The sequence below is a fragment of the Scyliorhinus canicula genome, chromosome 9 (genome assembly GCF_902713615.1).
Source record: "Scyliorhinus canicula chromosome 9, sScyCan1.1, whole genome shotgun sequence".
Classification (NCBI taxonomy): Eukaryota; Metazoa; Chordata; class Chondrichthyes; order Carcharhiniformes; family Scyliorhinidae; genus Scyliorhinus; species Scyliorhinus canicula.
Window position 1 is genome coordinate 20,197,240 of NC_052154.1, and position 18,528 is coordinate 20,215,767.

Below are 18,528 nucleotides of genomic sequence, written 5' to 3' on the forward strand. Positions count from 1 at the left end.
TCGCTGGCAGTATGATTCTCCGTTCTGCCGCTGGCCAATGGGATTTCCCATTGTAGCCATTCCACGCCGCTTGGAAACCCGCAGGCAGGTGTGTGCTGCCGGCAGATCGGAGAAACCCGTCAGCAGAAAATTCACCCCATAAACTTTAAGAATGCAAGCTATGGCCCTGAGTCAGGAGGGTACATAGATACATAGAAGATAGGAGCAGGAGGAGGCCTTTTGGCCCTTCGAGCCTACTCTGCCATTGATCACGATCATGGCTGATCATCCAACTCAATAGCCTAATCCTGCTTTCTCTCCATAGCCTTTGATTCCATTCTCCCCAAGTGCTGTATCCAGCCGCCTTTTGACTATATTCAATGTTTTAGCATCAACTACTTCCTGTGGTAATGAATTCCACAGGCTCACCACACTTTGGGTGAAGAAATGTCTCCTTATCTCTGTCCGAAATGGTTTACCCTGAATCTTCAGACTGTGACCCCTGGTTCTGGACACACCCTCCATTGGAAACTCTTCCCTGCATCTACACTGTCTAGTCCTCTTAGAATTTTATATCTCTATGAGATCCCCTCTCATTCTTCTGAACTCCAGCGAGAACAATCCCAACCCAGTCGATCTCTCCTCATATGACTGTCCCGCCATCCCTGGAATCAACCTTCGCTACACTCCCTCGTGAGCAAGAACATCCTTCCTCAGAAAAGGAGACCAAAACTGCACACAATATTCCAGTTGTGGCCTCACCATGGCCCTGTATGGCTTCAGGCCTGACTTCAAATAATTGAGCGCAGAATCTAACCAATCGCTCCGGTTGCAGTATTGAAGGAATGCTGCGCTGTTGAAGGCACTGATGTTTGGATGAGTTATTAAACCCAGCTGGATTTAAAAGATCCCATGGCACTATTTTGAAGAAGAGCAGCGAGCTAGCCCTGCTGTCTTGGCCAATATTTATCTCTCAACCAATATTAATCAAACAGATTATTTAGTCATTATTGCATTCCCTTCCCCTTGCTGTGAGCAATTTTTCTGCTGTTTCCCAAATTAAGACAGTGACCACACTTCACAAGAAGGAAGTGCTGGCATTTATTCAGCACTTGTCAAGAATGATTCAAGGCTGACACCCAGGGCATTGGATCTGCTGACAGCCAACCCCCTGCCCTTTCTTCCGACCCCCTCCCCCGCTCCATTCCCCCCCTCACTTACCCTGTGGCCTTGGTCCTTCATCAAGTGTAATTTTCTGGCCGGCAGAAGCCGGAGCTCCCTGACGCCGGGCAATGAAGAGCTACTGGCCTTTGATTGGCCGGCAGCTCTCAGGGCAGGATTTCCACCCCCCCCCCCCCCCCCCCCCCCCCCCCCCCCAGGGCTCTAAGTCCCGGGAAGACCGAACATCGGCCATTCGGATGTCTGATGGGCATTTAACTCCGGCGGGCCTTCCCCAAGGGAGGCGATCTGGGGACCGTGGCAGTCGGCGAGAGAATCCGTCACCAACGTAAACCCCTCCTCCCTCCACCCACCCCGAACCTAGTCTCACCATAGGCAAGCGCTATTTTCATAAGATAATTGTTGTAAAATCACAGAGAGCCCAAGTTCACAAGACACTCCTGGAGGATTAAACGTCCAAGAGTGCAATTTCTGAAGGTGACAACTCAGCTTTCTGGAAAGTTCTGTACTGCATGCATTTACCAGCAGATGGCAATCTACTGTTACATTTTGTTCCTCATATTCCTTCCGAGTTCCAAGTGATAGAGGGAAAAAATATGAAAAGTATTATGTGGATTTGGTTTATTTATTGCTTTTTTTTATTACAGCTTTAAATTAAATGAATTTCTGTGTTATTCCACAAGACTCATACATCACAGTGGGAGAAGACTTCCTGTGTAGACTAGCTGTAATAAAAGCGTAAACTCGTTCTTTAGAAGCATCCAACAGACAGAACACACTCCTCCATTTTTGGTACACCGTGATGGGGGCAAACTTCAATGATGTGGTTCTAAAACAACTCATGAATTGGTGCAGTTGACTGCAGACTTGCAGAGTGCGCTTTCAATATTCCGGCACAGTACTGTAGCAGCTTAGAATCTGCGATCTCGGCCTCGACGTTAAATAGATTATTTCCTCTCTAACCTTTCTAGAATTTATAGTGTGTCAGGCCCCAAGTTTTATTTGAGTTTGCACAAGCTGGATAAGTAGACCGAAAATGTACAAAACGGGTTGGGGGTAGAAGTTGGAACTTGTATATGGGTCAGAAATAGGTGCAGTGAAGTTGAATCTCTTGGATAAATGTCCTGCCACCTCCCCCTCAGGATTGTTGCAAATCATCCAATCTGAAATTAGTTGCAGTATTTTTTCAGGCATTTAGGATGGCCACTTACAACAGGTCTCTTGCAGATGGACACTAATGAAAAGCCTCAATGTCTGACTGGGGACCCCTTGAGGAAATTGACCAGCACTGTTGTCAAAGATAGAAGATAAAGGTAGAAGAAGATGAGTGACAGAATGGGAAAAACAATGATGGCTAACGCGACAATAAATAGGTTTAAAATAACAAGGCTGGATAACAGCTGGTGCTAAGGATTCTATCTATTTACTGTGGGGTAGAAAGTGCCGCACAGGTTGAAATGTTAGAGCTATTTCAAAAGAGCTATCAACAGCACCAGCGTTATAATATAAAAGGCTATTGAGCCTCGCAATCTTCCTGACAAGGCTCTAAGTGAAAAAAAGATATATTGTGAACATTTAATAATGATGGTTTTAAACACCAACGTTCATGCTTATATCTTTCCAGAGAAAGGTACTTGACATTTTGAGCTAGGATGGCTGCACTGCTGGAGGGAAAATTGAATAGCGATGACCAGAGAATTCCGGTCAAAGTTTGGGGAGAAATGTCAAACAGCATGTCAGCTTTCTTTTTTTTTTAAGCTTATTTAATTCCCTCAGGTGAAAGGTGGGCTTGTTTCTGACTGGGGAGAAGATCACAGAATCATAGAATCCTACTGTGCAAGAGGAGGCCATTAGGCCCATCCAGTTCATTCAGATCCTCTGAAAGAGCACCCCACTCCCCCGCCCCATCTCTACCAATGGCAGAGAGGTATTGTCACTGGGCTAGTAAACCAGACACCCAGGGTAAAAGCCCTGGGAACCCGGGATCAAATCCTACCACAGCAGATGGTGAAATTTGAATTGAATAAAAAATCTGGAATTAAAAGTCTAATGATGACCATGAAACCATTCCTGATTGTCATAAAACCCATCTGGTTCACTAATGTCCTTTCGGGAAGGAAATCTGCCGCTCTTACCCGGTCTGGCCTACATGTGACTCCAGGCCGCAGCAATGTAGTTGACTCTTAAAATTGCATAGTTCGAGGGCAATTAGGGACGGGTAACAAATGCTGGCGTTGCCTGCGACGCCCACATCCCAAGAGCAAGTAAAGAAAAAAAAAACCTCTACTAACCTTTGGACACTAATGGGTAATTTTATCATGGCCAATCCTGCACATCTCCAGACCGCGGGAGGAAACCGGAGCACTTGGAGGAAACCCATACAGACACGGGCAGAATGTGAAAACTCCACACAGACAGTTATCCGAGACCGGAATCGAACCCTGTGAGGCAGCAGTGCCAAACACTGTGTCACCGCCCTACCTTTCTGCTTTCTATCACTCGCTTGACGCAATCATGCAAAATCAAGATCTACCCCACGGAGTTGCTAATAGGTTGGTAAGATAGCAGGCGATGCAAACCTTCTGATGGCCTTGTGGCTAAATATGCCTCTCAATGTTGCACCAGGGTACACAGGATAGGTGGTTAAGTTTCAAAGTCCAGTTTGTTATGAGGTATTTGATTCCAGCTGGGGAAGCATAGAACATAGAACATAGAACAGTACAGCACAGAACAGGCCCTTCGGCCCTCGATGTTGTGCCGAGCAATGATCACCCTACTCAAACCCACTTATCCACCCTATACCTGTAACCCAACAACCCCCCCCCCTTAACCCTACTTTTATTAGGACACTAAGGGCAATTTAGCATGGCCAATCCACCTAACCCGCACATCTTTGGACTGTGGGAGGAAACCGGAGCACCCGGAGGAAACCCACGCACACACGGGGAGGACATGCAGACTCCGCACAGACAGTGACCCAGCCGGGAACCGAACCTGGGACCCTGGAGCTGTGAAGCATTTATGCTAACCACCATGCTACCGTGCTGCCTGATCGCGCCAAGCAGTTGGAATAGAATCAGCCTCAGCATTTTGGGCTGGGCAAGAGAAAACATGATGGGTTCCCTGCTTTTGGTGGTTCTCTTGTGACTTGTGCTGGATGGTGCTGACGTCAAGTAAGAATAATGGTTTAGTTGTATTTCTTTTTCCTTTGTGCCTACCAGTGGTTTCAGAACAGTGCAGTGTTTACCGCATCTGAAGTCGTGAGATTGCTTTAATGGTGGAATGAGAGGAATCACATTCCAGAGGATCATATTTTTATCTTTGTCTAAAGTTGATCTTGGAATTTTGAAGATGCATTTCCCACAATCTTCAAAACGCAAAACTCTCCGCAGGATTCTCCCATCCCGCGGCAGAGTGCCCACGCCGTCATAAACGCCGTCGCGTTTTACTACGGCATGAATGGGCCGCTGCCAGGAGTAATTCTGGCCCCTATAGGAGGCCAGCACGGTGCTGGAGCGGTTCACACCGCTCCAGCTGCTGATCCCGGCGTGAACTGGGCGCTGTGGGATCTGCACATGTGCAGTGGCGCCAGCGCCAATGCGCACATGCACGGTGGCCTCCCTCAGCGCGCCGGACCCGACACAACATGGCGCAGGAGCACAGGGGCCAGCACGTAGGAAAAGAGACAGGGGGACAGAGTGGCCGGCCCGCCAATCGGTGGGCCCCGATCACGGGCCAGACTACATATGGCATAAATATACTTCACGCCAATATATGAACTGTTTGATAATTGCAGCATATTGTGCCGCGTATCTGCGATTCAATAACGCAGACCCAACAACGTCAAGGGGTCATGACAAAACATTTAAATAGATTTTGCAGAGGTTCTGTATTTCAACATCACTGTATTTGGCCAAGATTAAGTTAATTTGATCTTTTTTTGTAACTGATCTTCCTTTGCTCTGTTTTCTTATTCCGTTGTATAGAATCATAAAATTAAAGAATGGTGACAGCACAAAAGAAGGCCCTTCAACCTGTCCTGTTCATGTTAACTCAATGCAAGGACAACTCAGCCAATCCTACTCACCCACCTTTTCTCCATTGCCTTCCAAATTGTTTCTCTTGAGGTAATTTCCAATTCCCAGAAAACCATAAAATATAGGATCAGAGGTGGGCCATTTAGCCCATCGGCTCTGCTCCACCATTCTATGAGATAGTGACTGATCTGATGTGACAATGTTCAACTCCACTTTCCCACCTTAACTCCATAACCCTCGATTCCCTTACTGATTATAAATTTGTCCATCTCAGCCTTGAACATACGTAGCGACCCAACCACGACAGCCCTCTGCTGTAAAGAATTCCACACCTTCTGAGAGAAGAAATTTCTCCTCATCTCTGTCTTAACTGGGTGACCCCTTACTCTGAGATTATGCCCTCTTGCCCTAGACTCTCCCATAAGAGGAAACAGCTTCTCAGTTTCCACATTGTCAAGCCCCCTGAGAATCCTCTATGACTCAATAAGGTCGCCGCTCATTCTTCTAAAAGACCAATGAGTACAGGTCCAACGTATTCAACCTCTCCTCATCAGAAAATCCCACCATACCAAGGATCAACATAGTGCACCTTCTCTGGGCTGCCTCCAATGCCAGTATAACTGGCACGGGTAGCCAGATTTGGGGGGGGGGGGGCATGGTAGCACAGTGGGGGGAAAAGGTAGCACAGTGCGGGTGGGGGGGTGGCACGGTAGTACAGAGGGGGTGGGGGGGGCATGGTAGCATAATGGTTAGCACTGCTGCTTCACAGCTCCAGGGTTCCAGATTTGATTCCTGGTTTGCGTCACTGCCTGTGTGGAGTCTGCACATTCTCCCCGTGTCTGCGTGGGTTTCCTCCGGGTGCTCCGGTTTCCTCCCACAGTCCATAGATGTGCAGGTTAATTGCCCTTCGTGTCCAAAAATGTTCTGTGGGGTTACTGGGTTACAGCGATAGGGTGGAGGTGTGGGCTTAGGTAGGGTGCTCTTTCCAAGGATCGATGCAGACTCAATGGGCCGAATGGCCTCCTTCTGCCCTGCAAATTCTGTGAACTTTCCTTAGATAAGGGGACCAAAGTTGTTCACAGGATTCCAGGTGTGGTCTAACTAGTGCCTTGCATGGTTTTAGCAGCACTTCCCCATTTTGAAATAAGGGCCAATATTCTATTTGCCTTCCCTATTACTTTCTGAATTTGCAATGCTAGCTTTTTGTGATTTATGTGCAAGGACCACCAAGTTTCTCTGTGCTGCAGCCTTCTACAGACTTTCTCCATTTCAATAATATTCAGCTCCTTTATTTATCCTACCAAAGTGCATAATTTCACATTTTCTTACATTATATTCCATCTGCCGAGTTTGGCCCAGTCACTCACTTAACCTGTCTATATCATTCCGTAGACCCGCGCGATTCTCCGCCCCCCACACCCTCCCGCTATTCTCCCCCCGCCACGACCGACCCATGCCACAAATCGCAGCTCGCCGTTTTTTACGGTGAGCGGCGATTCTCCGAGGCCGATGGGCCGAGCGGCCAGGCCTTCACACCCGTTTCAACACGGCAGCAAACACACATGCTCACTGCCATTGTCAAACGGGCACCAGATGCCTGTTTGGGGCATTTGGGGGCCCGATTGGCATGGCAGTACCACGGCCGTGCTAAGGGGGGCATAGGCCCGTGATCGGTGCCCACCGATCGCGGGCCGTGCGTCCATAACGGACGCACTCTTTTCCCTCCGCCACCCTGCAAGATCAAGCCGCCACGTCTTGTGCGGCCGACGTCATCGGCTGCGTCAGCCGGCATGACGCTTGACGTGCGGCATTGACGACCGTCGTCAAGGCCGTGCCGCCGTGACACACGGGGCCGCGCTCCTAGCCCCTCCCGGGGGGGAGAATCGGCCCCGGAAGTGGGCATGAGGGCTGCCCTGGGTCACGGCCTGTCCCACGGCAGCCTTTACGATTCTCCGCATTTGCAGAGAATCTCACCCTTTGTGACATCCTCACCACTTGCCTTCCCGCTATTTTTGTTTCACCCAAAACTCGGACATAGTACATTCACTTCCCTCATTCAAGTCATTCATAATTGTTGTAAATAATTGTAGCCCCAGCACTGATCCCTGTGGCACGCCACTAGTTATGTGTTGCCATTCTGAAAATGCTCCACTTATCCTAACTCTCTGTCTTCTACTAATTAGCCAATCCTCTATCCATGCTAATATACTGCCCCCAACACCATGGGATCTTTAGCTTATTAAGTAGACTTTTGTGAGGTACCTTATCGAACACTTTGGGGAAATCTAAGTATGTTACATTTTCTGGTTCCAGGGGCTGGTTTAGCTCACTCGGCTAAATCGCTGGCTTTTAAAGCAGACCAAGCAGGCCAGCAGCACGGTTCAATTCCCACACCAGCCTCCCCGGACATGTGGCGACTAGGGGCTTTTCGCAGTAACTTCATTGAAGCCTACTCGTGACAATAAGCGATTTTCATTTTTTCATTTCATTTCTTACCACCTCAAAGAATTCTAATAAATTTGTCAGGTATGATTTCCCCTACATGAATCCATGCTGACTCTGCTTGCTTATATTACATATTTTTTGTAAAGGGCAACAATGAGTCTACACTGTGTGGGTCGAAACAAAAATGTACTTTATTTAACAATAACTTATTATTTAAAGCTCCGGTAGTTCCTTACTGGGTCTTCTCTAGTCGGTGCCTTACAGGCAGATTCTGATTATACAAAGCTAAGTACTGTTAAGGGTCTCCTACTCCCTTATCGGGGGAGTTCGTATTCTGCAAGATCAACAGGATAGTTAATCATCTCTACCCTGTAAGACCCATGAGGGTTATAACAGTATTTTGAAATGCTCTGCGATTACATTCTTTATAATAGACTCTAACATTTTCCCATGACAGATGTTAAGCTAACTGGCCTACAGTTACCTGCTTTTGTCTCACTTTCTTTTTGAATAAAGGTGTTACATTGGCAGTTTTCCAAACCTTTGGAACTTTTCCAGAATCTAAAGATGCTTAGAAGCTTACTACCTGTGCCACCATTATCTCTGTAGCTACTACCTTTAATATCCTAGGATGCAACCCATCAGGTCCAGAGACTTATTGGCCTTTACAAAAACAAAGAAGTGTACAGCACAGGAACAGGCCCTTCGGCCCTCCAAGCCTGCGCCGACCATGCTGCCCGTCTAAACTAAAATCTTCTCCACTCCCGGGGTCCGTATCCCTCTAAAGAACAAAGAAAAGTACAGCACAGGAACAGGCCTATTAGTTTCCCCAGTACTTTTTCTCTCGTGATAGTTATTGTATTTACTCTCCCCCCCCCCCCCCGCCCCACATTTGTCCCTTGATTATGTAGTATTTTTGGAATGTTATTAGTGTCTTCTACAATGAAGACTGATACAAAGTATTTATTTAACTCCTCTGCTGTTTCCTGGTTCCCCGTTATTATTTCCCCAGTCTCATTCTTTAAAGGGCCTATATTTACTTTGGCTTATCTCTTCTTTTTTATATATTTAAAGAAGCTCTACTGTCCCTTTTGAAGGTTAACATTGAATTTGCCTCCACCACATTCTCAGGCAGTGTATTAGCCACTGTCAGCATTAAAAATATTTTTCCCATGTTGTCTTTTGTGCTTTTGCCATTCACCTACATCAGTGTCCACTACGTCCCGATCCTTCAGGGAATGAGAACTTTCAGGGTTTCTCAATTTCTACTCTGTCCAGATCCCTCACAATTTTGAACCTTTTCAAACCTCCTCTCGCCCTTTTTCTTGTCTTGGGAGAACAGCCTCAGTTTCTCCAATCTGTCCCTTAATTAATTTAATTAAATTGATTGTTTGCTGCTTGCTCTCTGAACATGGCTTGGGGTTGGGATCGTTCGCACCACATGGACATGACTGCCACGGGCACCAAATTGCAAGCCCTGCCCATCACCGATCCCAACCCTGACCTTCCTTGAAAATTCACTCCTTCATCTCTTCCATCATCCAGAGATCCCTGGCTTTGTTTGTGCTACCGTTGCCTTGGTGCCTGGTTTGAGATGTGTATTTTCCCTTCAACAGGCTTTCACTGGCAGCCTTACTCTGAATTTGGAGAAACCAGCATTAGTCACTCTCAGGATTAATCAAAATATTCATGATCCAATTTGTTCCATCAATTTGGACGGAAATCAGATTAAATCTCTCATTAACTGTGTTCCTCAGCACAGACAATGGTAGTTTGTCATTAAAAAAATTACTATAATTGTGTCAAACATCTGCCAAAGATTCATTTGATATATAATCCATCCAAATGTGCATGTGTACGTCTAGGTGAGAATTAAATGGCAGCAGTATGATTAGTGTTGTAGGATACTCAGGACACACCCAGTGGAACTGACTAAATGAAATGAAATGAATGAATGAATTGAAATGAAAATCGCTTATTGTTACGAGTAGGCTTCAATGAAGTTACTGTGAAAAGCCCCTAGTCGCCACATTCCGGCGCCTGTCCGGGGAGGCTGGTACGGGAATCGAACCGTGCTGCTGGCCTGCTTGATCTGCTTTAAAAGCCAGCAATTTAGCTTAGTGAGCTAAACCAGCCCCAAATGATTGTTTGATTGGTTGGTTTGATTTATTGTCACATGTACCAAAGTACAGTGAAAAGTATTTTTCTGTGGCCGAGGAACGTACACAGTACGTACATAGTAGACAAAAGAATAATCAACAGAGAACATTGACAAATGTTACATCGACAAACAGTGATTGGTTACAAGGAGCCAAAGAAAGCAAACCTGATCACCTTCAGTAGTAGGATCTCCAAAAGGTGGGGAAATGTTATTGTGTAAAATCTGTGGCACTGAAACGTTTAGACGAGTCACAATAAAGTTTTGTTGAGAAAGGCCTGTAGAATCATAGAGCAGAACCCTCCCGAGACCCTGCTGGCAGCTGCGACGGTGGGCGGGAGGGAAGAATGTGGCAGGAGTCCCAGAAATCGGTTACATGTCATCCTGAATTTGCGGCAGGAGGTTCCGCTAGTGCCCACCATGGCAAGTCGGGAAGCCCGCCGGAGACCAGCATCAACCTCATTTGCATCTCATTAATGGGATGCAGATGCAGGTCTAACCCCCACCACCCCCCCCACCCCCACCACTCCCCCCCCAGACCAAGTTCCCCATGATGTCGGCGGGAAAACACAGTGGCATGAAACTCATCTGGAACAACCTTGCCCGCTGGATGCCGCAGTGGGAAACAATCCACATTCCCAGCCCTGCCACCGCACTGAGTCTCAGAATGGGAGAACTCTGCCCACAGTAGTTTACAGCGCAAATGGAGGCCCATTCTGTCTGTGCCTCTCTTTCATAGATTTGTCCCAATTTAGAGGCACATCGCAGCTTTTTCTCCCTAACTTTGGGACTGAGTCCTTTATAACTTTGCATGGCGTTCTGACCAACACAACACCAATGACATGAAACATCGGCCAATGTATTTGGGACAAAATTAGAGGAATTGTAATTTCTACAGGGGCCTGAGTATGTTTTTGAAAGCGAGAGAGAGGAAGATTGGGTGGGACGACAAATTTGAATTCATCCAATTTTTGGGTATTCAGCAAAATCCCAAATATACTTGTGACAATTCTTCCCAGCACAGAATTCATCCGCTCAATCAACATTTGCTTCTCCACAACATTGATTGGCTCAAGCAGATTATTAGATCAGTGGAGGCATGGTACCACGTTGTTATAATGTCAAGCTTTGAGCAGTCAAGTGATAGCTAAACTATGATCGTGTTTGGATTCCCAGTAAATTGTGTCTTTTCAACAAAATGAGATGAACAGTGATATCCGTAATGCCTTTAAGATTTGACCAGGTGTGAGATTTCAGTGGCAGCGTGCAGGATTAATGGAGCCTTCTCTTAAAACAATACTAGAAGATAAGGAATTATCTACGGCATTAATCCTATGGTGTCTGATCCTACATACTGAAATACCAGCTTTGCATAGATCTAACTGGAGAATGCAACAGAATGAATTAATGTCCCTACCTTCCTTTCTCATCCCAGCTCTGAAGCATTTCTTGAGCCTGCAGTACCTGCACTGGTTCCTTTTGTCCTTGTCGACTACACACTGCCGGCTAAACCTGTGGACAGTAAAGATAATACTGATTATTTCACTTGCCCGAATGGCTTTTCAATTGTTGTGTGTTTCACCACTCTCCAAAACGTAGCAGCAGTTTTGAAATCGCATCTGTTTGCCAAGGTGGGACTTGGCCGGGTTTCTAGGGGCAGAACTGGGGCTGGTTTAGCACACTGGGCTAAACAGCTGGTTTGTATTGCAGAACAAGGCAGCAGCGCGGGTTCAATTCCTGTACCAGCCTCCCTGAACATGTGCCGGAATGTGGCGACTAGGGGCTTTTCACAGTAACTTAATTGAAGCCTACTTGTGACAATAAGTGATTATTATTATTCTTGACTGGAGCAGTCGCAATGGCCTCTTTCTGTGCCGTGAACATCCCGTGATTCTCGCAGGTAGGTTTCAAAGATATACGGAAACTTTCCTTTAATCGGAAAGAGCGAGAGGTTTTGTGAAGCTTGGAAACCATTTACTCGATATAATGTCTCAAATGACTAGACAGGTAAATCGAAAATATGTGGTCCCAGTCCCGCTAATAGCTCATCCCCGCCCGTGGGTTTCCCGGCGGCGTGGGGTGGCCACAATGGGAAATCCCATTGACCGCCGGCGGGAATGGAGAATCCTGCTGCCGCCGACGGCGTGCCACCGAGGAATACATGGCTGGGAAGGCAGAGAATTCACTTTGCGGTGCAATGCTATTAAATTGTTCTTTATCTTTAGGCATCCATGAGACAGAAGAGTGGCCTAATGTTCTGGGTACACGGGATTATGAACAGCACTGTCCAGGACGATGGAGATGGGGACACGGTAGCACAGTGTTTCGCACTGTTGCTTCAGAGTATGGCACAATGATTCTATGATGACATTCGCACTGGATTTAAGAGCACTTGAATATGCAGCCGGGGTAAATTGACTTCCATTACAAATGGCTTATGAGACCTCAAATCACAGCTAAATGATTTCAAAAAATAACTCTCTGATCGCATTATGGAGCGGTCTGATTGTAAACAAAACCCTGAGAACAGCAATGAATGGCTGCGAGGAAGATTTGATTGACAACCCCCCCACCCAAGAAAAAGCAGCTGAAGGCTATGAACCACAGGCTAAAGATCTTACAGTGAATTTACAGTGCAGAGGGAGGCCATATGGCCCATTGAGTCTGCACCGGCCCTTGGAAAGAGCACCCTACGCCTCCACCCTATCCCGTAACCCAGCAACTCCACCTAACCTTTTGGACACTAAGGGACAATTTATAATGTCCAATCCACCCAACCTGCACGTCTTTGGACTGTGGGAGGAAACCGGAGCACCTGGAGGAAACCCACGCTGACACAGGGAGAAAGTGCAAACTCCACACAGACAGCCACCTGAGGCCAAAATTGAACCCGGAACCCTGGAGCTATGAGGCAGCAGTGCTAACTACTGTGCCACCGCGCCGCCCGAAAGGAGAGAATTATGGGACTGTCATAAATCGGGGAGATACAACTATTATTTTAATGTTACATCTTTGACTAACACAGCAGGAACAGATATTAGAGTGAATTGAATTTGTGCAACGGCCTCCCAACACTGATATATGAACGATGCTAATGATTTTTCATCATGTTGCTAGGCGAGGTGATACACTAGTACCACACAAAGAGAGTGTTGGAGATGCCCCAGGCAGAGCCAGCAAGTCCATTATATACAGCACAAAGAGCAGTTGTACATCACAATTGATGACAAGGTAATGATTCTTAGAAATTGCTTTCAAAACATTTGATAATCAATGTTGGTTTCTTCAAAAAGCGAAGGATTGTTAGGATGATAGGTGCAGTGTTTAACCTGCCTCTTTCAGCAATGATTTGTCATTCACCGGGTGTGAACTGTTGAATAACCTCGTGTAGAGACAGTGGTTGAGCTATTTTCCTTGCAGGATATTGAGTGTGCCCCTGATTTTCCTCCCAGGAAAAACTTCCAGGTAGCAATGAGATACCAGTGGGAAATGTGGAATATGGCTCAGAGCCAAAGGATGAATTCATCATTTGTCAAGACTTGTTGGCATCAGTGGGCCCGATGAACTGGCAGCCTTTTCATTACAGGCAACACAGAGGGTGCAGGAGGAGGTTGGCATGGTGAATCTTTGTCGCCTTTGTTGGAAGTCCCAACTATCTTCAAGCTTAAACTTTTCCTCTAACTTTACAGCAGCTTTCAGCCACCACCTCTACACCCAGAGAGGAGGTTTTCGTAAAGGAATCGTATCCAAGAAGATTCAGGACGTCAATGGGAGACAAATATCCAGTGAAACATTCAATATGTAAAAGTGAAAGCTTAAGTTTGGTGTTTTGATTAACTTCTGCAATTTAATATTTCTGCATTTTAACTGTGTTCATTTTTTGGTTCCTGCACTTTTTATTTGGTTCTTGAATATGTGCTTTGCATTTTCATGCATCACAATAACACTGGAAGCTTACAATTTTTTTTTAGATCTTGCACCACAGCACACACAGACACATTATTGGCAGTTTTTTTCCCCACTTATTATTGGGCAGCACGGTAGCACAAGTGGCTAGCACTGTGGCTTCAGAGTCCCAGGTTCGATTCCCCGCTGGGTCACTGTCTGTGCAGAGTCTGCACCTTCTCCCCGTGTCTGCGGGGTTTCCTCCGGGTGCTCCGGTTGGACACTAAGGGTAATTTAGCGTGGCCAATCCACCTAACATGTCTTTGGACTGTGGGAGGAAATTGGAGCACCCGGAGGAAACCCACACAGAAACGGGGAGAACGTACAGACTCTGCACAGAGAGTGACCCAGCGGGGAATCGAACCTGGGACCCTGGCGCTGTGAAGCCACAGTGCTATCCACTTGTGCTACCACCACTTTCCTTTTCCTCACACCTGCTCCCTCAGACATGGGACTGGAGGGTCGGAGAATCGCCAGGGGCCGGCGTGAATCCCGCCCCTGCTCCCTCCCGAAGTCTCCGGCACCGGATATTTGGCGGGGTCGGCCCCCCCCCCGGCGATTCTCCAGCCGCGATGGGCCGAAGTCCAGCTGCTGTAATGCCTCTTCCGCCGGCGTGAATCAACCACCTCCCTTACCGGAGGGACTGGCGGTGCAGGCAGGCTCCGGGGTCCTGGGGGGGGGGGGCGTGGGGCAACCTGGCCCGCGATCGGGGCCCACTGGTCTGCGGGTGTGCCTGTGCCGTGGGGGCACTCTTTTCCTTCTGCGTCGGCCATAGACTACACGATGGCCGACGCGGTAGTGACCCCCTTCCCTGTGCATTCATGGGGATGACGTCAGCAGCCATTGATGCTCCCGCGCATGCGCGGACTTCCGCCGGCCGGCGAAGTCCCTTTGGCCCTGGCTGATGTGGTGCCAAAGGCCTTCCACGCCAGCCGGGGGGACGGGAACCACTCCTTTGGGGCAGCCCGACGCCAGAGTGGTACACACCACTCCATCCCACTGGGACCCCCCGTCCCGCTGGGTCGGGGGGAATCCAGCCCATGATTTTGAAGCTGTTGATTTTTGAAGTGTCGGAGACTTCCTAGAAAGCCCACAATACTGGAAAAGGCTTGAAATCATCGACATCCTTTGAAATGCATTCATTCAATTTCACAGTGCAGTGCCTTTGATTGACAGCTTAATGGTTTGAACATAGCTGGCAGGAGGTTCTATTTATTTATCTTTCCTTTCATGCTTGAAAGCATCTCAAGTGCTTCATTTATCCTCACCAAAATGTTTCTAAACATTCTTCTTCTGATTGACAGATGCTGCCTACTTCAGGAATGCTAGGTGCTTCTGCAGTTAGAAAAGAGAAAGTGAAACCAGTTAGCTTAGCTGTCAGGAAGAGCAGCTCAGAGTGAGAAGGCCACTTCTGATTTTAAACAGGTCAGACCAGGATAAAGATCTTGAACAGAGGGATGCCTGAGATCACCATTCCAAGAGCTGGGATCAGCAGCTGGAGCGGAATGAACTGCTCCAGTGCCGTGCTGGCCCCCTGTAGGGGTCAGAATTGCTGATCCTGAGGCCATTTTGACACAGTTGAAAATCGCAACGGCGTTTCCGACTGCGTCAACACTTAGCCTCAGAATCACAGAATCCCGCCCTATATGTGTGGATATAATCAGGCTTGTATGAGTACATGAATTTGGAGTGATTGTGGGCTATTCGGCCCAATAAATCTGCTCCACCATTTGATAAGATCATGACTGATCTGATTGTGGCCTCGAATTTCCTGTCTACCCTCTTTGACTCTTTGACTCCTTTGTCAGTCCAGAATCTATCCAACAAATGGTTATAGTTTGAGGAACATCACTCCAAGTCAAGCATGCTGACCACAGGAATCTCTCCCTCTCATACATGCTGCCATGAGCATGTTGGAAGGATAAGCAGATTGTCACATCTGATTGGGTTATGAACCATCCTTCTGTGGTCCACAAGTTCTGAAATGGATCTCTGAAGCTTCCAGCTCAGAGGCAGGAGGCAGGATTCTCCGTAGCCTGACACCGAAATCGGGATTGGCGATCGGGTAGAGAATGGCTTCCGACGCCGGATTTGGGGCAGGCGCCTGTTTGATGCCTGTTCGCATGCTCCGTCCTCTCCAAATCGGCATCATCGAGATGTGCGCACGCAGTCACAAGGCCGTTGGCGCATCTTCAGCCGGCCCACCCGTGATGCTCCGTCCCCGATGGTCCGAGTGTCCAGCGCCGCCACACTCATCCAGGATCCGTGCCGCTGCCCGGGGGGCTTCTGTTATGGCTGGGGGTAGTGGTGGGGATGACCAAGGGGTGGGCTGTGGGGCCGGGGTGGGCGGGTTCAGGGCCCAACACGGTCGGTGCCATGTTTTCCGGCGCGACCGGTGCAGGCCATTAGCCCTGCGCATGCGCGGCACAGGAGCCAGAGATGCTCCAGCCATTTTCTGCACACTCGCATGGCGTTCACACGGCGCCGGTGCTAGCCCTTCACCGGTTATGGAATCGGTGAGGGGTTCGCGCAGATTTTCCCGTTGTGATCCACCCGCGGATTCTCTGTCGGTGCCGGCACTTAGCTGCTGGAATAGAGAATTGCGCCCAGGGTCTCCCCCTCTGAACCTCAAGACCACCCTTTGTGATGCTCCCCCTGCCCTCCCCACAAAGAGCAAAAAGCCTCCCAACACTCATTGGTCAAGTTTTCTCATGAAGAATGGTCACTTGGACAAGACATCTGAGAGCTCCCAAAGTCCAACATGTTAAAACCATCGGGAAAGAAGAGGAAACCAGGGAAATGAGTAGGCAAGGGCAAATTTAAAATGAGAGGTTAATGTGTCAGAGTCGCTGATTGGTAGCACTTTTGCCTTTAAATCAGAGTATAATGGGTTAAGGTTCCATTCAGTGGCTGGAGTACATAAATTAGGGAGCACTGCGGGTGTACTGTATTGTTGGAGTTGCCATTTGATGAGACCATCAATTCACTCGGAACACGATTGGAAGTAAACTGTGGTTTTAATAGTCTTACAACTGAGCCTGCCTGCGACCAGAAGAACTGAGGGCAGGCTCACACGGCTGCAGCGCATTATACTTCCGGTAGTGGGAGGGGCCATGGGTGGTGCCATGGGCGGAGCCCTGTACAAGCTCCTCATCTCCCCCTATGGGCAGAGCCGCGCAACGGCTCACAGACAGAGCCCACAAGGACAATACAATACAATACAGTGTGAATTACATTCACCACACCATTTGTCAGGTGAACACACCTATTCAGTTAAAGATCCAATACGAAGACCTCGAAATGTCCTCGCCAAAATTCAAACCACACAGCGTATAACAGATTAGCTGGTCAGTTATCCTACTCTTGTTTGTGGGATAATATTACTGGTAACTGCTTGAAAATGTATCCGTGAAGCCGCAGTTACTACATTTCAAAAATAACTGGCTGCAAGGGGCTTTGGGTTGCCCAGGGGCTCTGAAAGACGCTATTCAATTTAAGTTAAAGCAGCTCCAATTCTGAATTATGCATGAATGACCTCCTGGTACAGTCGATCCTTGAACCACTTCAAATGTTTGGCTTTTGAACAGATCATTTCATGTTTTTTTTCTGCTGCACCGCATCAAATCTAAATATCATTCACTGGGAAGCTATTGGACAGAAACTCAAGTGTGCGGTTGATTAGAAATTGATAAACTGGAATCAGAGAAGCAAGCCTGAACTGAAAGGCTCCATTTAACTGTTTGCAATCTCATTAGTGTATTTTATTTGGCAATCACCTTGAGAGTTATAATCTATAAAACTGCAAAAAAATCTGCAATGAGTCAATTTGAACTTAACATCCTGGGAACAGATAACGGAGAAGAAATAGGTCAGAAAAAGTTTAGAGCTGATGCTACCCCTTTTCCTGTTCATTTTCCTTCACGAACACACTCATTCCCCCACTGGCATAACCTTATATTCGAGATTGGAAGGGGGCAAATGTTGCACCGCATTTCAAGAAAGGAAGGAGAGAGAAAGCAGGGAACTACAAGTCAAGTGGTCCAACATCAGTCATTGGGAAAATGGAGTGCAGTGTGAGTTAACATGGTTGCACAAATAGGGAAATCCTGGACAGGATTCTCTGTTTTGGGGGATTAGGTGATGTGGCCGGGACTGAATTACGTGTGGTTCGCGTTTCCATTGGAGCCGCTATTCGGGAAGCGAATCACGATATGCTAATGGGCCAGCACTCTGCCCACGCAATTTTAGAGCATTCCCATTCCTGCTGCCATCTGATTCACTGGAGTCGGAAATAGTGCTAGAGAACCTGATAAGCTGGAGCTGTTTATAAGCACTCCCCGGCCCACACACTCATTCCACCCAAGATGGTGGCTCATAGGAAACCTGCCCCAAGATTTACCGAGTAAGAGCTCGGTCGCATGCTAGACGTGGTGGAGGAGAGGAGGGACACCCCCTTCCCCAAGGTGGGCCAGAGACTAAGGCCTGCCATTGTCACAGGGCCCAGGAGGAGGTGGCAGAGGCAGTCAGTGCTGCCAGCCTCACCAGGAGGACTGGGCGCCAGTGCAGGAAGAAGATTAATGACCTCCTTAGGGTTGCTCAGGTGAGTCACCACCTCTATGTCCCAGCCATCACCCCTGTCCCTCATTCTTCACATCAGAGTCTTAAAAAGTTCTCTTACCTTCTTGCTCCCACTCAACAGCCATGATGCCCAGGCCCCGCTTGTAAATACTTGTACCCATTTGCACCCGTGTGACGTCTGCCTGAGTGGGGTGGAGCATTGCAAAA

General features: G+C 47.8%; 1 protein-coding gene across 6 annotated transcripts in view; it reads right to left on the reverse strand.

The window, feature by feature from the left end:
* LOC119971135 (hepatocyte nuclear factor 4-beta-like) overlaps positions 1-18,528 on the reverse strand; it is a 93,705-nt gene that overhangs the window by 27,647 nt on the left and 47,530 nt on the right. For 4 of the 6 annotated variants that reach the window (XM_038806304.1, XM_038806305.1, XM_038806309.1 and 1 more), the window contains exon 3: positions 11,216-11,310. The exons of 1 other annotated variant lie outside the window; for it this stretch is intronic. In XM_038806304.1, the coding sequence (XP_038662232.1) occupies positions 11,216-11,310 (95 nt within the window). Of the gene's footprint in view, positions 1-11,215; positions 11,311-18,421; positions 18,472-18,528 lie in introns of those variants that run through there. One more of the 6 variants, XM_038806310.1, reaches the window with a different exon arrangement.